Below are 26,181 nucleotides of genomic sequence, written 5' to 3' on the forward strand. Positions count from 1 at the left end.
ACATAGACAGCTGCACTCGTGTCATTGGATATCTGTTTGGGTTGTCTCTGCTTCGGCCCCCGCCTGTGTTTGTGTGCAGCAGAGCAAGACTCCACTATGGGCTCAATGTGTGTGTGTGTGTCAATCTAAACAGCCCCTATTGTGTGTGTGTGTGTTCCTCAGGTGTTCCATGCTAACACAGACCCATCGGAGGTGGTTCTGAACCGCGTGCCCCAGCCTGTCCTCGCCCGCTTCGTGCGCGTCCGGCCCCAGACCTGGAGGAACGGCATCGCCCTGCGCTTCGAGCTCTACGGCTGCCAGATCACAGGTGTGTGTGCGTGTGTGCGTGGGGGGGGGGGGGGGGGGATTGCTCCGCCCATCATAATACCTCAAAATGTTGCCCCATTCTGGGGTTTCAACTCGGGGGCCCTCAGAGAATGAGACACTTCTGTAAACATTGTGTGTTTACCAGCTACGCCATCGAAAAGCTAGCTCTTTGATGACTTTGTAACGCGTTATTCCCAACACTGCTTGTTAGTGGCAAACAGTCACACTCACAAAATAATATTTCACACCCACACGCCCAGAAAGACACACCCTTCCTGCCCACACTTACATGGAGACGCTGAACTCGACTCGCGACCAAATGCGCCTTCCCTCCCTCGCTCTCACCCTTGTCTCTCAAACTCACTCTTTCTTTGACTCTCTCACAGCCTTACACACTTTGCGATTCCTCCCAAGTCAGACAATCTGTCTGATATTGCTGGACCCGACTGCCATCTAATATTCATGATGCTCCATTCACTTTCACATCAAGAGCTGTGATTCTTTTTGCTCTCGTAGACCACCAGTACTGTTGTGTTTTTTTCCTCAGGTACTCATAGTACACGCGCCTCCGATGCAGTGACCTCAGAGATACATACACACACATTCGCATGCATACATGCATAATTCAGCAAGCTCTGCTTGTGCTATGACATAACTGCATGAAACTTTGATCTGTGTACTCTTCCGACCACCGTCAGTCTTCCTAATGTTGTCTCTCTCCGCCCCCTCCCATCCCTCCATCCTCCTTCTCTACCGCTTGTCTACCCGCCACCGTCTCTCTCTCCGCCATTCATCCCCCTCTCTCTCTCTCTGTCTCTCTCTCTGTCTCTCGCTCTCCTCCCCACCGTAGACGCTCCATGTTCAGGGATGCAGGGCCTCCTCTCCGGCCTGCTCCCAGACGCCCAGATCTCGGCCTCGTCTGTCCGGGACATGATGTGGTCTCCCGGGGCAGCCCGTCTGGTGGCCAGCCGCTCCGGCTGGTTCCCCGCCCCCGAGCAGCCCCTGGCCGGGGAGGAGTGGCTCCAGGTGGACCTGGGCGTCCCCAGGACGGTGCGGGGAGTGATCACCCAGGGGGCGCGGGGTGGAGAGACGGGGGCCGGCAGCACCGACAACCGGGCCTTCGTTCGGAAGTACCGCCTGGCTCACAGCCTGGACGGGAAGGATTGGGGCTTCATCATGGACAGCAAGACCAATCTGCCTAAGGTGTGTGTCTGTGTGTGTTCACTTGTGTGTTGAAGCAGAGCTTCAAAACCAGTATCCATGGCGATGGTAACGGGGCGTGCTGTGTGTTGTGTGTGCGTCAGCTGTTTGAGGGGAACACCCACTACGACACTCCGGAGCTGCGGCGCTTTGAGGAGACCGTGGCCCAGCTGGTCAGGTTCTACCCTGAGAGGTGGTCTCCTGCCGGCATCGGGATGAGGGTGGAAGTCCTCGGCTGTGACCTGCCAGGTACCTATCAGCGTGTGTGTGTGTGTGTGTGTGTGTCTGTGTGTGTGTGTAACACAAGTCGCACTAGCTGTTTGAGGGCATCTTGACCAGAGAGTAGGGTCAAGAATCCGAAAAGGCTTGGAAATTTGGAGAGGGAGGTGGTGGGGGTTTTGGAAGAAGAGTGGAGTGCGGTTGGGTTTTAGGAATCCATCCCTGCGGTACTGTATTCTGTAAGTATGTGTGTGTGTGTGTTTGTCCTGGTGTGCTCTGTTCTCCAGATGTGAGCAATAGCTGCAGACACATCTGGAATCTGGACTCTCACTACTGACTGCTCCCACTGGCGCTATACAGGACGCCTGAACGACAGCACAGAGCCGTGGGCCTAACACCCACACACACACACACACACACACATGCACAAACAAACACACACAATCACGCGCACACTTGAATACACGCCCAGTACCTACACCTTATCCCTCGGTGGGATACCGGAAAGTGTTGACAAGGAGGTTCAAAACACACGAGGTTCCTACTGGAACTTACACACGCAGGCTGTCTGAGACACGAGTTCCTACGCGCACACACACACACACACACTCTTGCTGTGTGTTAATGGCCTTGTTCTCCCCCTGCTCTGCACTGGAGAGGAGAAACAGCAGAGGGATGAAATATTAAGAAGACTACATCACCCTCACACTCACCGCTGAACAGTGCCACACCCCCTCACCCACACACACACACATACATATAAACATCAGACATCTGCTACCCCACAAATACACGAGAGACCCACACACATGCTCACACGACCGTCACACACATAAACAGGTTCACGCTTAGCCGTCATCCGTCTACAGCCTGTCCGGGTTAAACACACCCACACACACTTCCTTATCCCAAGAGAACAACAGAGACTGTGAAACTACGTGGACATGTCTCCCTGCTGCCATAGCCACTGCTCTCTAACACCCTCCCCCCCCAACTCCTAGAGGAGATGGACTGATCCATCCAAATTCGATGTGAAATCCCCTTCACACCTGAAGTGGAGGAGCCTATTTTATCTCGAAACAGGGGCTCATCCGTTGGGATCGCTTCTATTGCAATCATGTGTAGGGTCAGAGGTGTTTACCAACTACCTCATGACTCCTTGCATATAAACGTCTCATTTCCTGTTCCTTCCATCCCATTACTCCTCTTCACCCCCAGTTTCTTTTGTCACTCCTCTCATCCCTTTCTCTCCTCCCCCTCAATCCTTCTTCAAACACATGGTTCTGTTTCCATTCTCCTTTTCTCGGCTTGCTCTTCTCTCCTCTCCCTGTTCCCACCCTGAGGCCCCGTGCGTGGGTCTGTCAATGTTTTTGTTCTTTCTCTCCTCCCTTCCTCCTGTTTCTCATCACTCACTCCCCCCTCTTCGCACTCTCGGCGCTCCACACTGTTGTTCTTGTTGGATCCCGTCTCTCTCACACACACACACACACACATGAATGCATACATATATCTCTGGTGTCACAGCTGCATGCATACATCATCTTTAATCTATCAAGATCAATACCGTTTCACTCCAAATGTAGCTATTCATGGGTGTACCTTCAGAATAGGGAATATCTTTCAAACGGTTGCCAGGGAGTATTCCTCTGAGAGAAATAGGAGCCAGTTTGGGGTGATGACCTCCCTCCAAGCAGAACCACTACCTTACTGATGTCTTCTGAATCACTGAGAAAGCAGCCAGGTTTCCCAGCATGCACCCTGGCATCCTGAGGATTGTGTGCACGCTGCCAAGAAGAGATTTACAGAAAGGCTCTCTACATAATTGAATTTTTTTTTTGTTTTTTTTTTCTCCGCTCATATATTGCTGACTACGTATCTTTGGAAAGATCTATGGCTGTTTTCCAGAAAGGGTTGTGTTTGTGTGTGTGTGTGTGTACCCTGATGTGTGTGTTTGCATGCGTGTGTGAATGTGTGCGTAGATGCATTCCAAAATCACCCAGCAATCCCCCTTAACTCTGTGACATCAGACTGGTCCCCCAGACCCTCTAGGATGAGCTCACCCCCTGCACCAGGTGGCCCATCACATCAGCAGGTGCTGCCCTGCACACGAAAGACCATTGCTACACCAGGGGGCCTCCTGCTGCACCAGGGGACCCACGACTGCATCAGGTGGCCCACTGCTGCACCAGGGGGCCCACTGCTGCACCAGGGGGCCCACTGCTGCACCAGGGGGCCTCTTACTGCACCAGGGGGCCCACAACTGCAGCAGTGGGCCACCTGATGCAGTCATGGGTCCCCTGGTGCAGCAGGAGGCCCCCTGGTGGGCCCCCTGGTGGGTCCTTTCCTGCGCATGGATGCCTTCTGTTCAACAATCAAGCCTTACTTACAGGAGGCCTCTTCTTGCAGCTCAGTGGCAGCTTGCTCGCATATGTCGAGTGGAGACCCTGGGGCTAGGCAAGCAGGTCACAGTCTCTCAGCCCTTCTCCCCTGCCCCTGACACCTCTGTCACACGCAACAAAAGGTCAGCACGTTTACACTGTGACAAGGCCTGACCTTTGAAAGCACAGACTCAAGGGCTTGGAGGAATCTTAAAAGACTCATACGAGTGTGTAAGGTGTGTGTGTGTGCGCGTGTGTCAGTAGAGACGAAGAGAAAGGCTTTTCCTGAGTTGAGAACAGTAGACATACAAAATTAGAGAGAGAGAGAGACAGAGAGACAGAGAGACAGAGAGACAGAGAGACAGAGAGACAGAGAGACAGGGAGACAGAGAGAGAGAGCCTGTAAAAGTGTCTCATCTGATAGAAAGGTTAGAGAAGAGAGAGAGAGAGAGAGAGAGAGAGAGAGAGAGAGAGAGAGAGAGAGAGAGAGAGAGAGAGAGAGAGACAGAGCAAGAGAGAGAGAGACAGAGACAGAGAGAGAGAGAGAGAGAGAGAGACAGAGAGAGAGAGAGAGAGAGAGAGAGAGAGAGAGAGAGAGAGAGAGAGAGAGACAGAGAGAGAGCCTGTAAAAGTGTCTCATCTGATAGAAAGGTTAGAGAAGAGTGGGGTGTCCTCCGTGCCCGATGGCCCTCTCTGTCTCTGGGCGGTGATTAGAATCTTATTAGGTGGTTAATAGCTGAGGTAAAGGGCGTGACATTAGCGTGGGGTTAATGTCAGGACCGACCCCCTGCTGGGCACATCCCCTTCATGTGAGCCGTCGATCCTGCTGCGACCACTGCGGCGCCGTTTCCACAGGAAGTCCCTTTGTTGCGTATTCCGTCGAAACGGAATCAATCAGCCTCCCCTTCATGTTTGTTGTCCTTGATGCTTTAAAAAGGCGAGGGGCTCCTGGTGCGTTTGCCGCGCCGCGGAATGAAAGACAGAAAAAAAGAAACATCACGCCGAACGCCGGCCCCCCTTTCTGTCGCCCCCACGCCGGAAATGTGTTCCGCGCTCGACGGATCCAGATGCGGGAATGGGCCGTTCCAGATGTTTGTGTGTATCGTTTGTGTTTTCCTCCTCCTCTAATCATTGCTTTCTCTCGATGATCTATGGCCTGCCTGTGCCTCTCAACCCGAACCCTGTCTAGAACGTCCGTCTGCCCCACCTGGAAACAGTTGTAGTGCCGGCCAACCACCCTGACCTTCTTAAATCCTTGAAAACTGAAATCCCTGCTACACGGGTAGTATGGTTTGACCATGTACCCTGATTGTGGTGTTAGTGTGTGAGGGGGGTTGAAGACTGACACGCACAGGGCCAGACTTGTAGGATAATGTGATTAGGAGCTTGGTTCAATCATAGCTAGGAAGCAGACAGTCACGACCCTGATCCCCTCACGCTCTGTCTCTCTGTTTCTCTCTCTCTAACTCTCTAACTGTCTCTAACTCTCTCTCTAATTCTCTCTCTAACTCTCTCTGTTTGTCTCTCTCTAACTCTCTCTCTAACTCTCTCTCTAACTCTCTCTCTAACTTTCTCTCTCTGTTTGTCTCTCTCTAACTCTCTCTCTAACTCTCTCTCTCTGTTTCTCTCTCTCTAACTCTCTCTCTAACTCTCTCTCTCTGTTTGTCTCTCTCTAACTCTCTCTCTAACTCTCTAACTCTCTCTCTAACTCTCTCTCTGACTCTCTCTCTCTCTGTTTCTCTCTCTCTAACTCTCTCTCTAACTCTCTCTCTCTGTTTCTCTCTCTCTCTAACTCTCTCTCTGACTCTCTCTCTGGTTGCATAAGAAAGTGGGGCTACCCCGTTCCATCTGCTCATAATAGCATAGGTCGTTATCCCGGGTAACATTCCTGAAGAAGTCTGCAGAGCATGTGGTGGAACTGGGAGGTGTTTTACAGATGTGTGTGTGTGTGTGTTTGTGTGAGTTTCTGCGCAATGACGTGTGTGGGTGCGTGCGTGTGTTTAAATGTTTGTATTTACCGAAAAAGACATGAGCAGTATACATCCCACTTAAGCAGACAAACAGACAAGTCCTCACATACCCCTTCTATATCCTCCCTGTCATTTCCTTGTTGTGGAAGTTCTGGGTTTAGAGAGCCCCCCCCCCGCCCCCTCTGTCTCCCAGAAGGAAACTGTGACCGCTCACACACTGGTCCACGTCGTGCTCCCTGACAGAGGCTACTCCCATGAGGGTGTGTGATCAAGCCAAGGTCGAGGAGAGATAGTGAGGCCCATCCATCAGCCATTGAGACATGTGCGTGTGTCTGTGTGTGTCTGTGTGTCTGTGTGTGTGTGTGTGCGGCCTGACCAGGCCTTGGAGACAGATGCCTGTGCTTACAGACACAACATCACTGGGCCTCAGGGGCTATCTCTGCCTGTCTCAGCCTGTCTCTAAACCTTGTGGGAGGGATAGAGGGAAGGAGGGAGGGATGGACTGTTAGATGACCTCATCCTCTCACTCTCTCGCTCATTTTCCTAAAACCGTCTGGAAGCGAAGGGATTATTACCCCGTCTGAATGTCTATCTAGTTATATGGGAGATTCGAGCAACTTTCGGTCATTTTCGTTTTGTTTTGAAAAGTGGTAGATGTGACAGGCGTTGGAAATGATGTATGTTTATTTGTGTGATCCCCATAGAAACCAGCACTCTGGCTGACACGGCCACGCCCACGGTGTCTGTCCACATGGACACCAGCACGGCCCAGGGTTCAGCCACAGGTGAGATGGCTGTCTATGAATAATGTTCATTCATTAATCTCCTATGAACTCCTTTGTTGAATCCCCTGAAATAATCCAAATACCGTTGGTTAACCAATTCAAATGTCACGTCTGTCTTTTTTGTTGTTGTGAGAATGTATTTTTCCAATGACTTGACATCAAAGCTTTTTCCTCATTGGCAATTTCTTTTTTTTCCACCACCCACCTGTCAACTGGCACTTTGTTGTCAAGTAGCCAGCTCCTCGCCTTCGATGGGAGGGCTCTGTGACTTTGAGAAGGGTTTATGCGGATGGAGCCACGACCCCAGCGCCCCTCTGCACTGGTCTCTCCACATCAGCTCCAGAGTCCCAGCGCAGGGCAGCAGCCTGGACCTCTCTCTCCCCACCATGGGTGAGTGTTCGTGGGCACAGCGTCGCTCAGACCCCCCCCCGGCGCCCCCCATGTCTTTCCCCAGCTCCACAAGCTCGTTCGGTCTTCCTCCACATTTCGCTTATAGGGTTTGAGTCCCAGCTCCTGTTTTGTCATCCTAAAATGTAGGTCATACACATTTCTATATTCACACACGTACAATATGTTCACACTGTTCACACTGTGTCATGTAGCATTGTCGGTTTGGGATTATCAAGCCATGGGGCTCCTTAGAACTTGTGCTCAGTGTGAAGGATATGTGTCACTGGCACATGAGCGCGAGGATCATGGAAGGAAGGGGTTAAGACCCAGTAGCTCTAATTAAGTTCAGAGCAGGAGATTCCAGAGGAAAAGCAGCCTTCCCAGCAGAGCGTCCTCAGCACTCGATTACCTTGGAGGCAGATCCCTGGATGCTAAGTAGACTTCCATGTACTTAGAGCCTCCTTGAAGAAATGATTATTCATTTCCCTTCATACATGCGCTGAGGATCAAAAAATGAAGCTTTTGGCATATTAATTTAAGAAAGGAGCGGTGTTCTTGTGGGCTTTCTGACTTTTCGTTTTAGGTTCATGCAGTCACTGGGAAGGGAGTGTTATCCTGACCTTGTTTCAAAATTCATTGGTTTTGATTTAGTTCAAATGGGTTTCAATGAAAGATTTAACAAGCCATGGATACAGCTGGAGATCATTATAGGGGGTGGTTCAGCCTTACTGCACGTGCTCAGAAGTCTCTCGTGTCACCTGGGCCCCCAGAACAGGGAGGCGTTCACCGGGGCAACGGACGGTTTCCGAAACGTTTTTGAAGCGTGACCTATTTACCTGGTAACAGTCTTCAACGTGACTTCAAAGCAGGTGTGTTTGTCAGCAGGGCTAGCAGCAGTTCCCTAGCGTTGTCAAGTTGGATGCTGCGTATCTACAGCGACGCTTCCCAGCTGCAGGACCTGGTATCAGGTTTTAGATCAGAGTCCTCGGGGTCCCGATAGAGGTCGTAGGTCAAAAGCGCTAGCCAAAATATCCAATCACGAGACTGTGCTAGCCCTCTGGGTGTTGACGTTTCCCTGACCCACAGACCTACAGACCCAACGACCGCCTAACCTCTTGACAGTGCAGAACAAGACTATCAAAGATTCCCTCATACCCCCCTCTAAACTAGACGTGTGTTTAATAAATGGAGCATCGCCTGGGTTTAGCTGCGGGGGGCGACTGTGAAATGGATTAATAATGTTTCTGGCTCAGTGTGGAAGCGTGAGGCGCTGACTAGAGAACAAGCGACAGAAACAATGGCTTCAGAAGAGGCTGATGGAGGTGTGGAGAGACGGGTTTCTAAAATGCTTTAGGATCAGGGATAAAAAGAAAAGCCCGAGGTCACACGCACACACGCACAGACAGACACGGCCAAGCAGACCCCTATCGACACATCTGGCGATGACCCTCTCGTACAAAGACACGCACACTCTTTTAAACACAGACGCGCACTTGTGCGCACGGTGCTGAAGGAGACCGCATGTGAAGAGTCCACACACAAACACACACACACATCGTAGGGTTGTGAAAGGCCAGGGGATGCCTTGTCACATATGCTGTCTGAAGTGTCACACACGCAAGTCTGGGTGCGTGGAAGGCAGAGAGGGGGGTTGTCATCTTGGAGGAAGCCTTTTTCTCCCTGATAATATCACTCTGATCTGGTAGATGAAGCCAAGTGGCTACACACACACACACACATCCCAACACACACTCCCAAAAGCACGTACACACTCTCACACACACACATTCACAGCAGCAGCAGGAGCAGTGGCACACCATTAAATATAGTGTATCTATTTCACAGACATTGTGATCATATGGCTGATATTAAGACTCACATAAAAAGCGATAACCTCAAAGGAATGTGATAGCAACCGCCGTATTACACGCTTGCACACACACACGCACGCACGCACACACATTTTCATTGTTCTTTGTTCCCTCCCCCCCAACAAAAACACCCCCCCCCCCCCCCCCCCCGACTGCTTCAACACCCCGTGTCTGCGTGGTGATAAACCATCAGCGATCGTTAGGAACATGTTGACACTGGATACTTTCCGGAAAGGCCACTTACATTAAAAAGGATTTCTCAACAGCTGCAACTAGCAGGCACACACAAATGTGCAAACGCACACACGCGCACACAAATCAAGATGTGGTCTGCGTTTGTACAATGGAATGTCAGTCATCATCCAAGTCGACAATCTAAACATCCTCTGTGAACGACGGAGAGAGGAGGCTTGTGTTGGAGACAATGTCGTTGTGTAAGCACTCTACCTGGACAGGAATCGGAATGGCTCCCAGGGGTTAGGTCTGAGTGTTGGTAAACTCCAGCGGAGATCACCTCCCTCCTCTCCCCTATTCTTCAGCCTGCTGTGTTTACGTGTCACATCCTGCACCCATTGTGTGCCTGACCCTGGATTCGCAAGCCCTGTTCATTTCGAATGGACGTAGGGTGTCCGTGTTGACCTTGATTCTAACGTTCCACGCAACCCCTGTGATCTCTGCCCCAGGCCTGAACAGCTACCTGTACATCGAGGCCAGCCCTAAGACGGAGCAGCAGCGAGCGAGGATCCTGAGCCCCACGGTGGGGGCCGACACCGGGCCCCTCTGCCTGCTCTTCTCCTACCAGCTATGGGGGGAGGCCCAGGGCAACCTGAGGGTGCTGCTCCGCGATGCCCACCAAGAGGAGACCCTCCTGTGGACCCTGAGGGGCGACCAGGGCCCCGTGTGGAAGGAGGGCCGCACTATCCTGCCTCGCTCCCCCAAAGAGTTCCAGGTACCCAACACCTCCCCACCCCCACCCCCCCCCCCCCCCACCCTATCTCACCCAGAACAGGAGGTCTTGGGGAAGGGTTGTGGGATTAGCAGTGTTCTGGCAGGTGTGGGGCGTGTTCTAACCCAGCCTTCTGCTGGTCTGGCAGGTGGTGATGGAGGGGTATTTTGACCGCGGTACCACAGGTCACATCTGGATAGACAACATCCACATGAGTTCCGGCACGCCACTGGAGGAGTGCACGCGTAAGTCTACGGAGGAGTGGACTGTGTCCAGACACACGGTCTCGCTCACACACACACACTGCCCTATGACCCTCCAGCGACCCACTTCCCTTCCTCCGCTCGCAAGCCTGCCAGCATTCCTTCTTAGCGTTCCTTCTCTCCTCCATCACGCATTCCTCCACTTCCGTCACCTCCTCCTCCTCTCCCCGTCGGGGTCCTTGAACTGTCACACTCGCGCTGCGACGAACGCCGCCCCTCAGCCCTGCTCCCCCCCCCCCCCCCCCCCCCCCCCCCCCCCCAACACACTCCCCCTGTTCCCGTCCCCTCAGTCGAGTCTGCGGAACAGCATCGGCGCTCCATTAAAAGCCTGGAAGTTGAGATGAAAGGAAGAGAGGAAAATAACAATGCTATTCCTCCGCAAGAAGAAGTCTAGAAACTAGGCCACAAACGCCCTGTGGGCCCCGCGATGCTAATCTATGTTTCATTAGATTTCTCCTCTCCTCTCCTCCCGTATTTGTAAACAGAGCTTTTTCCAGAACCGTCAAAGGGAATTACTAGACAGACAATTTTTTCTCCCAAGCAGCTCCAGTGCTGGTGTGAACGTCGCGGGCTAATCCAGCCGGAGCAGGGGCTTTGGTGAGGGGCTTAACCAGATCAGAAGCAGGCCTTGTGCTCAGAGCCAAACCTGCCGTCACCCATATTGACTGATAGCCAAAACGTGCCTTTTCGAGTCAGGATGCAGAGACGCCGCGTGAGCATGCGGGGGTTTTTGCACGTGTGCGTGTGTTTGGCACACAAGCGTGTGTTTTGCGCCTGTGCGCGTCGAAACAGCGGAATGCTTTACTGCAGAGTAGGTCAGAGATGACAGGTGAAATCACGTCCCCTCCCCCCCGCACGGCACCACGCCGTCATGCAGGAGGTGCCTCCATGCTGTTTCCCCCTCTCCACCTCCGTCTCCCGGCCCCCTTGCTTGTCCCAAAGCATGCTGGGACCGTGCTTATCGCCAGACACAGTCGAGGCTTTTTTTCTCACGGCACGTCGGCGTTTCCCTCCAAAAGGCCCCTTATTCCCAAGTCACCTCTCACCCCCCCCTCCTCTTTGTTTCCATTCCAAGTAATCAAATGGAAGGTTGTGTGTGTGAGCAACCAGCTAGCACCACCTTCCCTGTACGACTGCGATAAAGCCAAAGCCTCACCTTCACACGCTCAACTAAAAAGTCTTGGTAACACTTTATTTGAAGGGGTGTGAATAAGAGTGATATGACACTGTCATGGCACTGTCATAATCATGACATGACACATGAATGGATGTTTATGAATGTTTATGAATGTTGTCATTAGGTGTCATTCGGTGAATTATGTCATTTCTTATGCAAGGTTGACATTGATGTCTTTGTTATGACAACTTGACATTAGCTTAGACAACATCACCTGTCAATGTCTTTGTCACGACAACTTGACATTAACTAGACAAAATAACCTCTCAAAATAAACATATCATAGAAGGCCCAATTATCAAAACTTGAAGAAAATATTCAATATACAATTTCGACTTTCGTCATAAAGAAAGGTGTCATTAAGTCTGTCAAATGCTTTTAATACAATTCATAAACATTCATAAACATCCATTCATGTGTCATGTCATGATTATGACAGTGCCATGACAGTGTCATGTCACTCTTATTCACACCCCTTCAAATAAAGTGTTACCAAAGTTTCAATAAAAGCACATTATAAACTCCACTTGAAAGTTGAATTCACCTGAGGAAAGTAGCAAGATTTCATAATTAATAAGAAAAGAGTTTTCCCTCGAATTTCCCAAGGAATTTGTCTTGATAGTTTTGACATTTCCTTGGCATTTGATTTGCCTCCACAAGCCATATTTTGAGTAATCATCTCTTTTTTTTCGTGTTCTTTTTCAGAGCCCTTCAGTGCCTTCCCTCCTGATATGACAGGTGAGTTGGGGCAGTGTTTGGTGACAGGAAGTCATTTCCTGTTTGAATGTGTTTGCTTTTTGCTCGCTGGTCTGCACTGAACAGCTTTGGCTGATTTTCAAGATGGCTCGTGGGGATTTTGTTTTGGTGGCAAAGATGAGAGGATGCCCTCAGAAATAGCTCTTAAAAAAAGATTTGTCCAGGCAAGCCAATCTATTCTAAGCTGGTCTGAGGATGCAAGAGCTGTGCATTGCTTGGTTTATGCTGCCTTCCTTTTGGAATTGTGATTCTCAACAGCATCGGCATCAAAACATTAATAAGCTTAAGTTATAGGGAACTTTCGACTGAAGTCGCTTTGACATTCGATCAAGGTAGACTCAAAACACTTTTAGTAGGAGATGTTTTTAATAGACTTTTCAAGCTCTGTTAAACCGGTGGAATAAACTGAAATGAAAAAAATTACCTGAAAGGGTAACTAAACCAAGGGCAACATACATTTTCGAGGCGTTCAAAAATAATATTTTTCTCACGTCTGTTTGATAATGCATACAGGATTTTCAATAGCACCCTGTCTCATCAAAAACACATGGAGACTCTCTGCGGTGTGAGATGGATGATGTGACTTGATGTTTAGTGTTCCGGCATCTCATACTGTGCTCCAATGAGAGAAGAGTTTGGCAGTTTATGTTTGTAAAGTTGAAGTGTGTGCAATTTCACTGCTCTTCTCAGGGCAGCTCATGTTAACACACACACACACAGACATACACACACAGAGTCCCCAGTGGAAGTAATCAGATAGAGTGACTGAGCAGTGGTGCGAGTTTGTCTCTTTCCTCTCCTCAGCGCTCTCTAATGAGTGGGAGCTGTATGCAGTAGCAGGTCTACGCACCATTTCCCTCTGTAATTATGTGACGCGGTCCAGGGCTTTGCATGGATCCAGCTTTGAGTCGAACACGCAACCTGTTCTAAAGGATTGCCACCTCTCTCTCTGTCTTTGTCTCTCTCTCTCTCCTTCTCTCTCTCTGCTTTTCTGCCAGGCTTGAAGTGACATAGTTAAGATCCTTGTTTAGCTCGAAGCTTTTGGACCATTGAAGACATTTGTTTTCCCTCTGCAGGCCTGTATAAGTAGGAGCGTTCTTGGAGGAGGCTGTTTGTGAGATTGTAACAGAAACGTTTGAGGGATTTGAGGCCATAGGATCAGAGTGGAGGAGCAGTTGGGATCGTATCCAAGGACATATATGGCTTGGCTTAGAGAGGAGAGAGCTGGCCAAGAGAGTGATGAAGGAGAATGTAACAAAAAACAAAGAGGGGAACAGGAGGATCTGTTTTAGAGATGAATTCTCACCCCAGGCAGCCTGAGATTCCCAACTAGGGATTTTGGAAGCTTCCAGAAGCTACCTGGGGTTGGCTGGCTGTTGCATGATTAAGCCTTGCTCGGTGAACTTTATGGAACTTCGTCTGCTAACAGAAAACAAGGATCTTATGAAAGGCTTTTGTTATAGTTAATTAGTATGGCTGCTGTTTCACACCAAGTCAATACCTTAGAGTTCTCGGAATCATTTATATTGTATCGATCATTGGATTGCTTCCAACGTCAAAATCTATATTGCTCTTGGTGTGAAAATCCCCTTACCATCAATTGCTGGTTGCAAGCAAAGCTTTTATCAGATAACGCATCTTGATTCATTTGGCATTTTTTGTGATGGAGTTTTTGAACCAGCATGCTTCTGCATGTGCCCATGGGAGAGAAAAGAGAGATGAAAATAAAGTAAAAAAAAAAAAAAACATTCTTTAAAGGCTGCTCACCTCTCTCTCCCCTGGCCAACTATTCTGTATCTCTCCACCAGGGGGAGGCCTTCCCGTCGCCACCGACCCCACAGTAGATTCCCTGGCAGTGCCACCCCTACCAGTCCACTGGTATTACGTAATGGCTTCCGGGGGCGCCCTGATTCTTCTGGCGGCGGCCATATTGGTCAGGGCATTTTGTTGCCGTCGACAACACCTGGCAGCTAAGAAGAGCCAGCTGTCAGTGGCCTACCACAGCTCCACCCAGTGCTTCCAGTACAGCCATTGTTCGTCCAGCGCTATGGCTCCTCCTGGGGCGGAGCCTGCCCTCCCTGTGAGGAATGTACTATGATGGGAAGGCCAGAAACGCAAAGCCCCTCCCTCTTGAAAAGGAAGTGGTCACAGTGGTTTTGCAAAGGACGATGCCGCCATGACTCTCTTGGGTCCCCTTTTTGCCTGATTGCAAGCTAACTTTTCAAAGTGGATGTCTTTTCGGTCGGTTATTTGATGGAGGACTTTGTTGTTGATGTTTCATGCAGTGCTGAGAGGATATGAGTCAGCCAAAGTTCCTTATCTGAGTGGGTTGTCTCGGGACTTTCGACGACTGGCTCCAACAGCACCGCCCTTACTCCTCTTGGAATCGACCCCAGCCTCAACACGCTCTGTGTGGGCCGGAGTCTTCCTGGCGCGGGGTGGGTGAGATGGGTCAGCCGTGTGAAAGCACTACAGCTGCCAAACCACAGACTAGGAAGACCCTGGAGAAATAAGGAGTGACTGAGCTGCAGGAGTACTTAGAGAGGGTTTGCTGCTGCAGACATCCAGATGGGGGAGGGTTACACGAGAGACAGCGTTACTAAATGCAGTATGTGGAGCTTTCCGACAGATTCAGTATTGTCACTAAGGACACCCTGTAATTACTCAACAACATTGTTTTGGGGAACATCGAGTGCTAGTTCATCTAAGACTTAACAGGGTTGGAACCAGGTTAAAGGGAGTCTTCAGATGTTTGAAGGAGAACATACTGTCATAACACATTGAGGATAAGAGAACATGAATCCGACTCTTGGTATTTCAGAGGCGAAAACCTTATCTGGGTTTTGATTGAGTGCTCTTTCTTTCCATGATGAAGGCATCAGTCCATGATGGATGTGCCCTCCTCGTGCTTAGTGTTCCATCCCGGTTCCCTGGCGTAATAAAGAACGTGGTTCCCGTTCCGCACAGCCCCGCCCACTCTCTCTTTGTTCTTTCTCTCCTCAGACTGGCCATATGACAGCCACATCTCTGAGCCTGTTCCTCTCTCAATGTGAATGTGTGTTTTGTTTTGGAATCGTAAACAGATGCAGCTTTCCACCATCACCACCTCTTCCTGATTTATATTCCTACAAATCCCACAATACTGTTGGGGACAGCTGGGAGCCATATCGATGGTGTTGTGTTTTACTGTGTATATACGCTCTCGACAACGATTCAACCAATCATGGAAACCAGACACATGCCATGTCCGATGCACTCCATGCCGGAACATCAATTAAAAAACCTCAAATGTTCACAAACAGAGGAAGCTGAGATGAGTTTGAAATCTGGCAACATCCTTTTGTCTGCCCAGAACATCAACAACTGATTGAGAACAGGCCGTATCAGTGCCATACAGTATGTCCTGTACCTAGAAATACTATTATGTGAAGTTTCCATATCGATCGATCCTACACTGTGGATAACCACTTTGTTTTGCTTAAACGAATAAAGCCACAACTCAGCTGAATTGTTTTTGATATCCGTGTAGCAGTCAGGCTTTTGCAGAGTGTGGTTCTTTGGCACGGTTCCGCAACGTGCTTTTAAATCAACTGAGGGTTAGACACCCCACTCTGTCCATCTCAACACCAATTTGCTCCCAGCTCTTAATAGTTCTAATTAGTTAATGGACAGATAACATTTATTAAGGCAGCAGTAAGCACTTTTTCTCCCACCTCCCTCGTCCTCATACGCGGCCAACAGCCGTTGCCCCAGAGACAACATTAATGATGCTATTGGTCGTTTTGAGATCTCCTGTTAGGGAAGGTGTGCTATGCCAAGCAGATACTTCCACCTTTGACCATGTGCCAAGTGCTGCACGCACTTCCCAGGAAAGGAACAGTCACACCAAATGAACAGTGGATCTTATGAAAAACAACATTGACTTGAGCTTTTGGAGTCCCACACAAGTGATTTTGGAGTATGGACTCTGTGGTGGTGAATAGTTTGACCTTAGCTGTGATTCTAGGCAATGTTCGTTCTTCAATTCTGGTTATTGACACAGCCATACATGAAAGGACTGTTTAGGTGATAGTAGCCAAGATAAGATGAATATTAAAATATTAGAGTGAAACAGTTAACTGCATGATTTTTTACTGGACAGCAATGTTGATGACTATGATGAGAATTATGATGAGGATGTTGATGATACAAAATTGTGATTAGGACAATAAATGAGAATGATCATTATGGAAAAAAATGATCTGGGTTCAGCTTTTGATGTTAAATCCGTAGTTTTTTGTCATTTTGTGAACAGTGTGTTTAAAATGCCTTCATGAAATGTCTCAATATTCATTGGTGTGATTTCTGTGACAATAAAAACATATTTTTCTAAACTCTGTGTGTGTGCATGTGTGTGTGTACACTTGTCTATGTTTGTCTACCCCGGGCATTGTTTAAGTTTGCTATTCTTTGTTTCTCTTCCAGGTATGAGACCAGTAGACTTTGGAGTGCACCGTCTTTTCAACAACCGGGGGCAACTTGACGGAGGTACAACCCAATCACACACTCCTTGGTTTCCCAGACAACCTGTAGTCATCCCTTCCTACACGAACACCCTTTCTTTTCTTCCTCCCTCCCTTCAGATGACCTCCCTCCACCCATCCATCCGGTCCGCACAGTCCTGGACTCGTGGAGCACCGTCTCGCCCTCGTCAGACCCTCCGGTGACCCGCACGTCGGAGAAGGACAACTCGTGGCTGTACACGCTGGACCCCATCCTGGTCACCATCATCGTGATGAGCTCGCTGGGCGTGCTGCTGGGCGCCGTGTGTGCCGGCCTGCTGCTCTACTGCACGTGCTCCTACAGCGGCCTGTCGTCGCGCAGCTCCACCACGCTGGAGAACTACAACTTTGAGCTGTACGACGGCCTCAAGCACAAGGTCAAGATCAACCAGCAGCGGTGCTGCACCGAGGCCTGAGGAGAACGAGGGAGGAGGAGGAGGAAGAAGAAGAGGCGGAAGAAGAGGAAGAGAGAGAGAGAGGGAGAGAGAGAGAGGCGGCCATTTTACCATCCTCACTATCGTCTCTATTCTCTTTGCTTCGTTTGGCCCTAGCCCTAGCAACCCTTTTGAACCCTGAGGGAAAGAACATACCATCCTGATAGGGGTAAGCATGGAGGAAAACACATTGTCAGCCCCATCATGAGAACTCTCATCCCCCCTATTTTTCTCAAAGTGGTGCTGGCCAGGGTAGGGTTTAGTGGACTAGTGCCAATGATGGAGGGACTGGTCTCTGTTGTGGACCTTTCCATTGCCAGGGGTCCTGGGCCCCAAAAAGAAATATCAACACATATCTGTTCCAAATACCTACTACTCCACGAGAGAATATAAATCATAGATTTTTATAAGGTCTAATTTTTACATCTGGAGACAGTAGACTTCCATACTTGACACAGAGAAGGTATTAGACAGGTGGTAGAGGTTAGGAAGTGCTTAGGGAATGAGTGTTTTTCCATCACGTGAACACAGTGCCCTAGACCTTAGTTTCTTTGTGGACCATTTTTGTTCAGGTATTAAGGACTCATGTAACATAGCATCCACTGTTTTCCTCTTGATTATCTGACAGTCTGTGGTATTTTTAGACGCCACATGTCTTTGAGTGTATTTTTTTTTGTTCAGTCCCTTTTTCTGTTTCCTGTTTGGCCCTTTGCCAGTATGTGGACGCTGATAAATTAAGAATGAGGTAAATAGAAGGGGACAAAGAAATGTTAGAGATAGAGTTACTGTTAGATTTAGTTTCAGGCTGTCGTCGCTGTTTTTCTATTTATGTAAGAGAAAGTCATTTTTGCACTGAGGCTAAGGGTCAAAGGTGAACGTGTTTGGATCGGTGCAACCTATGGATTGCTGAAGGTGGGGAAGGGAATCTAGATGCTGCGAACAAGGACTGAAAAAATCAGTGGAGCAAATCACAGAAAAACGAAATCCAAAGTTCTCTGTGTGTCACATAAAAGGAATTTCAAAGAAGACAAAAAGAAGGGCACAGTGAGAAACTGGACTTCAGAATCATTGACCGGACACAGATCTGAGCCTTAAGTCAGCTATCTAGCGAGGAGAGGACAACTGAGGGAGCGTATCCTGGTGTGTGGACCTCAAATGCCGTGACTCCATCAGGGTCATGAGTACCACCAGAGCACCTCTCATTGGCTGTTTTGTTGCTCTTTTTTTCAACATCTTTCCTTTTTGGGGGGGTAATTTACCCAGAGAGGCTGGCATGGAAGAGGCGTCCAGGTTTTGGCCAGAGATAAATGACTGAAAAGACTCTTGCATCTAGTCCCTCTGGTCTCCTCTGCCTTGTGAAGTAGGAGAGGGAGAAAGAACAGTCAGGCGTTTTCACTCAGCACACACATACACCTATTGAATTACATACTCATACAGACATGCCAAAATAACATATGAGCACTCTTCTTTGTGGATAAATACGCCCACACACACACTCAAACACACAAACAGCAGCGCACAATGCTTGGTGTGTATGGAGCTGTGAGTACTTGGGTATGACAGAGTGGACAGAAGCCAGGGCTGAAGAGGCCATTTTGGTCGAGGAAGGTCCCCGAATAAAGACCGCCCGTCCGAACACACATCGCCTCCCTGGACCCCGGAGACTCCCATCACTGGACCCCAATGACTCTCTACCAAGTGCCTTGGAGCTTCTGTGATCCAGCTTGCCTTCGGAGTCTGTATCAAAACACCACAGTTACAGTGCCCCCTTCTGTCAGGGAGGGCATACTCACACTTTACCGGCATCTTCTCTCGCACTGGACTGACGTAACGCTGTTGTTGTTGTTTTGGGGACTTTGTACAGAAACTTTCTTTTTATGATTGTTATTATTATTGTTATGATTATTTAATAAAGGATTTATACCATACAAAGAAGCCTAGTGTTCGTGATTGACGTCTCTGCTGCTGTTCCTCGTTCTCCTTGTTAGTGAATGAAGGATGAGCCATAAAATGAGGACTCTAAGATAGATAATGTGCTGTGAAGCCTTGCCTACAGTATGAACTCCCAGACATACAACAGCCATAACTCAAAGGTAAACATTAATCAAATCTCCTCCACAAACACACACGCACACACACAGTGTGGCAGCCATACACTTCCTCTCTAATCTCCCCATGATGTCCCATTAGCCAGGACCTCTAGTCGTCCTCGTTTAGGAGCTCCTAACATCAAAGCTTTGAAGTGCCCCTGGCCCCCATGACACACACAAACATACACACACACACGCACACAATTAGGCTACTTCTCTTTTTACCTCGGCTCAACGTCCTTCTGACACACGGTTCTGTTTATCTCTATCAGTCCCCCTTACCCAAATGCAAACACCACGAGCAAATACTGTACGCCTGGCATTTAAGATCAAAGATATGCGGTCTGACACTGGGGATTCAAAGGCTGTGAATGCAAGATGAAACAAAGTCCGTAAAAGACTTTAGGGAAGAAAGTAGCTGTTCTTACTACACTTACATAATATGCTAATGTTGAATACATATTGTCTGAGTTTCCCCATTGCCTGCTGAGGACTGTCAGCGTTAACCTGGCCTGTACAGGGCATCCGAGAGCACGCTGTTCCAGGACCAGCCAGTCACAGCGGGGAAGGGCACGTGTTGGTCCACTGACAGAGTAGCTGCTCCCTGTTAGCACGCTCCACACTTCCACATAACGGTCCAATTACAGGCCAGAAAAAAGCAACAATCTCCAAAGCAACAGCGGAGCGCGTCGCCATCTGCTAGCAGTTTTGATTGATCCCCACAGAAAAGAGCAGCAAACAGAAACGACAACAGAACTGGCGACAGGAAATCACCAAAGGAGCCAGACTGTCATTGTTCCGTGCCACCTCTTGTTTTTACACCCAAATTATTAGAAACTTTTTGTCCTCCAAATGTTGTTTTTCTCCACCCTCCCGTTTTTTAACTCAGTCTGAAATAGAATACTCCATAGGGGCTTCCCTTTCACCTTACTTCAGAGCACCAACTCTGATGTCAACCGTCTAAAGCTGCAGTTGCATTCAAAGCAGGGTCTGTAAGACGATAGAGGCATGATTGAGAGAGGCGGGGGAAGGTGTGGGGGGGGGCGGTGGTCTTGAAACGGTCACAACAGGAAATGGTTCCAACACACAGCTAATTAATCCAGGTTGTGTAATGGTGAAAGAAGGAAAAGCTGCACGTGCCCAGTGCACACAAACATGCCAAGTCTCAGGCATTGTGTTCTCTGAGTTTTTCTCCTTTTGGGGGACAAGGCTAGCACGCGTCTTGACTTGTGTGGTTTTGCTTCTCAATGTTGTTTTCAGGTTGTTGTTTTTTTGCCTCCGAAAGTTGTTGAACAATGTGCATGTGTGTACGGTTTTGGGTCCGCTTTGATGACGTGACAGTGTGGACAGGTACCAGAGGCAGCCAGGTCAGGACAGTTGGATCAGAACCTAACGTGGTGGCTCAATCAGTGACACTCAGGAGGACAGAGAAAGCAGGAAGACCTTGAGACCGGCAATGCATCCAATGCTTTCAACAGCATCCAGAGGCCCCCGCTTTCGCTCACACACGCACGCACGCCACTGTCACACAGCCACCTCCCGTCCCACACGGCAGGCTGGGAAGTGGGCCCAGACCGGCAGAGTTGTCCTGCCAGCGGTTCAAAGCGCTCTATCTGGGTCAGATGAGGAGGTCCAGGGGGGTAGGGGGCACAGGGAGTTGTGGACGGCCAATGACGCTCATCGCAGTGACAGCAACGGCCCTTGCGTCTAAATATTTACGACCGGACGGATCGCCGTCATTTTCCTTCCAGAAGTTTCACAGCATCATCCTATTCATGGGAGGATGTAGCTCCTGAAAACATAACAAAAATGAAGGAAATATAACGATTGGAAAATATTTATTCGACGTTCAAGCTAGGCCAAGCTCAGTCACAGTTCTGAATGTCACGAAAGGTCAGGAGTGAGGAAATGACACAAACAAGTTTGACAAAATCAGTTTTAGGTGTAATGATTTCACACATATAACCTGATTTGGAGGAAAACAGTTTTTCTACTTTGGCAACAGAGTGAAAATTCTTTGGGTGTTTACTAAGAATGAAGCAACCTAACCATAATGTTTTATCAGGTTGGCAGGCAGCATGGCTGTGACTCACACCTAAACATAAACATACAGCAACACTGACATGGGTACATCTCTTATTCACGACTTTTCAGTAGAGTGAGTCAATAATAATTTGAGCAAAAAACAAAGAGAAAATGTAATTTGAAAAGCATGAATCAGTTATGTAACAAGAATGGTTTACTTTCAACAGAACTCTATGCCTCAACAAATAAATGGCGGTTGGAAAGCAAAGCCCATCTTTCAACTTTTCAGACTGTCATTAAATATGAGGACAGAGTTCTTCTGAATGTCTTTTGTCTCTTTTATGTGGCTGACAGACATTTGTTTGAGGATAATTGAAATGGCCTTCTCATAACTTTCCCCTCAAATTATTCCTTTTTCATTACAGACTTCATTGAGGAGATAATCAAATTCAATTGCACTTCAAGCCCCATCTGTTCCAAAATAATTGACAATTCTGTTCGAAAAGAAAAAAAACAACTACTGACTCTTCGGAGTGTCCTAATAAATATCTGTATCTGAATCAAATTAGCTCCACTTCCATAAATCATGCACGTGCAGACGGAGGTAAACTTGTCGCATTGCTGCCATCTCTGTGGTTTAGCCTGTGAGGTGTTCGAACGTTATGGCGTAAGACAGTGCTGGTTTGTGGATGTTTCCTTTTTTTCATATTTGGTTTAAATGGATGCCGGCTTCTGGTTTCTGAGTGGGGGTGGTGTTGATAATGGGTGTCGTTCGGTCTGCCTTGTAGGAGGTGAGAAACCTCCACAGAACTTCTGTACAACATGTGCATGTTATTACAGAGAGACGGATAGAGAGAGAGAGCAAGAGAGAGTAGAAATGAAAGAAAGAAAGAAAGAAAGAGAGAGAGAGAGAGAGAGAGAGAGAGAGAGAGAGAGAGAGAGAGAGAGAGAGAGAGAGAGAGAGAGAGAGAGAGAGAGAGGAAAGAAAGAAAGAAAGAAAGAAAGAAAGAAAGAAAGAAAGAAAGAAAGAAAGAAAGAAAGAAAGAAAGAAAGAAAGAAAGAAAGAAAGAAAGAAAGAAAGAAAGAAAGAAAGAAAGAAAGAAAGAAAGAAAGAAAGAAAGAAAGAAAGAAAGAAAGAAAGAAAAAGAAAGAGTCTACTGGTACATGTAGTACTCTGTACCAGTGTATGTGGTGACATCCTCTCTGAGAGATAGTTCTGTGCTGTGGTGCTCATGGTAACAGCACCCAGGGGAGATCGGATTTACTGCCCCATTCAGCTGTGCTGAGCTTCAGTTTAACATCATTCAGCCTCCAGCACACGCACACACACACACACAGAGCACTTCCATACACCCACATACGTGTACAGTACAGTCTCAAGGACATAGTTTAAGTGGAGACTGGTTATACTTTTCTGTTATTGTATTTTTCAGAAATTCCACATATCAAGGCTAAATTATGGAATGGAACAGAACGCTGTCTTTTGGATTTGAGGAAGATATGGATAATGTGTTTTTCTTTTTTTTATCTTCATGGTCATGTTTTTGCACGTACATATGATAACACTCAGATATCAAAGACGTTGATCTACAGACTCGATACAAACAAGTGTGCACTCACACACTTTTCCATGCACATACAGTGCACGTACACACTCGCTCGTACACAACAGCATAGATGTTGAGGTTGGGAGAAGATGTAGAGCTGCTCAGAAAACCCAACAGACGGAAGTGAAGAAAAGTCTCCTGGTGGTGGAGGCACAGACAGTGTCAAGAACGAGCCAGTTATAAACCCTTGTTCAACATTCAAATCTATACAGTCGTTTCGGAGTCTGTGCTATTCTGCGAATAACCCAAAAAGAGAAACGGAAAAAATGATCTAGCCATCCAGTCACAAGCTGTAGCTGAACCCTCTGAGGCAAAACAGCATAGGAACACACTGAGACACTACAGGAGTTAAGTCAACAGATCTCTGTAGCATAAGCAAGCAGCACAAAGGCCTTCCTCCCTTGACCAGAACCCACACACAGACACAGCACTATACTTTCCATAAATACACCAGCAAAACCAACAAACAGGCCCAAATTTGCCTGAACAATATCCTGTAAATATCATGTATCGCATCAATATCCGGTCTTTATTTTAACCCTGTTTAGAAAGGAGTCCCCCTTGGGCTGATTTGTTACAGTGATCCCCGGTGGGGCAACTCATAGGAGAACATCACCTGCCCTATCTTCCAAACACACAAGAAAAACACGTCACATCTGTGTGTGTGTGTGTGTGTGTGGGTGTGTGTGTGTGGGTGTGTGTATGTGTGTGTGTGCGTGCGTGTCTGTGTGTGTGCGTGTGCGTGTGTGTGTGTGTGTGCAATGAGAATATGTGATGCCGTAATCGTGGTTGCTGTGGAAACATGAAAGACGGACTGACTTGTATTTAACAAACAGCAATATTGCAAAACAGAATTACATTTCATTTCAGCACATTAACTTTCTTTACATCACATATTTTTGGTCTATAGAAGGGAAATGGAATTGTTCCATGGCATCAATATTTCAGTGGGAGAATTGGGTTGCGTTCTGTTGTCATGAAACTCACTGGAAAAACTGTAGATTTGTTAATTGTCTGTATGCTTTGCATGCAACATCAGTGCATCTTTTGAGATTCTTGAATGGGATTTTTATGTTGCATTGTCACATACAATTATATCGTTCCCCGCTCCCCAGCGGGTTGGTGGGGAACCTATGTTTCACCCTCTCAGACGGAGCTCCCTGCTGAGCGGTGGCAGTGTGGCGCTGTCACAAACTCTGAAAGTCCCCATAAAACATGGTCCCCATGAACAGACCTCATGAATATGAAATCAACTCTGTATTCAGTGTTGAGATGGATGAAAGAGTACGGTAAAGAGGGAAAAAGACAGACACAGGAAGAACAAAAAAAAGAGACAGTGAGAGAGAAAGTGTGCGTGCGTGCACATGGGTACACACGTGTGCATGTGTGCGAGCGCCTTCATGTGTGTTTGTTTGCCACTGCGACACAGAACCCGACATGGCAGATGCATCCGTTGCTAATTAAATTGGAACCGTGTTCCCACGCTCCCCACCAAAGACATGACCGGTCCACATGTCACAGAGTGAGAGCCCTCCTCTCCAGATTCCCCGGCTGCCTCGCGTCCATCTGCACCCGCAGAGACTCCACATCCCCGGCCCCACAACGGCAGCCTGGAGGAGGATCACATTACCTGCAAACCACCACACAGCCCCATGATGGATGGCCTTCCCTTCCCAGTAATGCACAAACGCATTATCCGTCATCCACCCCCAGGCCCAAAAGGAAAGAGATGCTCTTTTAAAAATTGACACTCTCCCTGGCTGCCAGCCTCTCCTCTGTTGTGGGTAAATCAGTCAGCCAGACTGGGACTTGATCATGTGGGGAGGGCCCTGTTTTCCCTGGGTGGCAGATCTCTGTAGTCCACCACACTTCATTTCACTCTATAGTTCATTATTCATTGCTGTTAAGTTTGCTGCCAACTGTATAGAAGCCCAGGGCAGTTAGCAATAGTCTTCTAGTGTAATCCATGTAATGTGTAAAACGTAATCTGAACCCTTTCAGACTTGATTGGGGGTAGACTCGGATCAGGATGCAAGATACAGTAGCCATCATGTCTTCCTATGTTGCCACACACGGCACAGTGCTAGACTGTCTCTAGTGGCCACAGTGATGTATGACATGGTAGAAGAAAAAGGGCAGGCAGGAAAAGATTTGTAGCTTGTCAAGTAGTCTATCATTGTCTCACTCACAACACAGCCTTGGGTGTTGATGTCTCTCTCTCTTTCTCCCTCCCTCCATCTCTCTCTTTCTCACCCCTCTCTTTCTCTGTCACCTCTCCCTCACAGCTCCCTCGCTATTTTTCTTTCTCTTTGAAAGTAGTGCTGTTGGGAGACGGGCGACGGCGGCGGCTGTTGAGTTTGTGTTTGCGTTTGTTGGTGTTTGTATGAAGCATTTTGCCAGAGAAAGAGAAATATCTAAGAGCCCTCTAGACAACTCACCCCAAATCAATTGATAGAGACATAATCAAAAGGCTCCAATCAAATTTTGTGACATTAGTGTAAAAATGAACTCATAGTCGTCATGGAATCTGCAGCAATTATAACTGAAAAGTGAAGATTCAATCTTATTATTAATCCAAAAGATCCGACATAGCCTTTCCTCAGGCCTCGGAGTCACACACCAGTTGCACGAAAACCAGTTTACCTTCAACCCAAACAATAGATGGACACACATCCTCTTTTGTTCACTATTGTTGCCATTCAAACGTGTCAGTCCGCTTCAGACGGACAAAGAGACGGGTAAGAGGTGAGAAAAATGGAAGGAAAGGCCGTGGAACGAGACAGAAGACGTACCTAGAGGACTCTGAGGCCCTGCTGAGCAGCACGGCCAGGCCTGAAGGGGACCACAAAGAGCTGCGGCGATGAGAACTTTGACAGACAGGCCGTCTCAGCCACGGGGGACAAAGAAGGCGGGTGACAAGCAGCTGACAGACAGAAGGTCCATTTCCACTCGCACAAAAGAGCTGAGAGATGAAGCAGATTAGCCCCTCTCTGTGCCTATTGTGAGGTGTCCAAATGATAAGATTTCTCTTTTCGATCACCACTCGCGTGCGCTCCCACACACACACACACACACTCTATGTCTCCCATTTTTTAGGGAGTCTTTTATTCGACCTCCTTTAAGCAGCTCAGGGGTGACAGCTGCCTTTTGATTCCATCCATGCTCTTTGTCCCTTGCTTCTAAAGCTGAACTTAAAGACTGATGGAAAAAGCTCCTCATATAG

General features: G+C 48.2%; 1 protein-coding gene across 1 annotated transcript in view; it reads left to right on the forward strand.

Annotated features, from left to right (window-relative positions):
- nrp2a (neuropilin 2a) overlaps window positions 1-19,164 on the forward strand; it is a 20,548-nt gene extending 1,384 nt beyond the window's left edge. The window contains exons 2-11 of the mRNA XM_047031384.1: window positions 134-307; window positions 1,157-1,509; window positions 1,611-1,755; window positions 6,778-6,858; window positions 7,093-7,248; window positions 9,803-10,068; window positions 10,214-10,310; window positions 12,211-12,243; window positions 16,726-16,788; window positions 16,884-19,164. Coding sequence (XP_046887340.1) covers window positions 134-307; window positions 1,157-1,509; window positions 1,611-1,755; window positions 6,778-6,858; window positions 7,093-7,248; window positions 9,803-10,068; window positions 10,214-10,310; window positions 12,211-12,243; window positions 16,726-16,788; window positions 16,884-17,218 — 1,703 coding nt within the window. The 3' untranslated portion in view covers window positions 17,219-19,164. The remainder of the gene's footprint in view (window positions 1-133; window positions 308-1,156; window positions 1,510-1,610; window positions 1,756-6,777; window positions 6,859-7,092; window positions 7,249-9,802; window positions 10,069-10,213; window positions 10,311-12,210; window positions 12,244-16,725; window positions 16,789-16,883) is intronic.
- The last annotated feature ends 7,017 nt before the right edge of the window (window positions 19,165-26,181 follow it).

Source organism: Hypomesus transpacificus, chromosome 12 (assembly GCF_021917145.1).
Source record: "Hypomesus transpacificus isolate Combined female chromosome 12, fHypTra1, whole genome shotgun sequence".
Classification (NCBI taxonomy): domain Eukaryota; kingdom Metazoa; phylum Chordata; class Actinopteri; order Osmeriformes; family Osmeridae; genus Hypomesus; species Hypomesus transpacificus.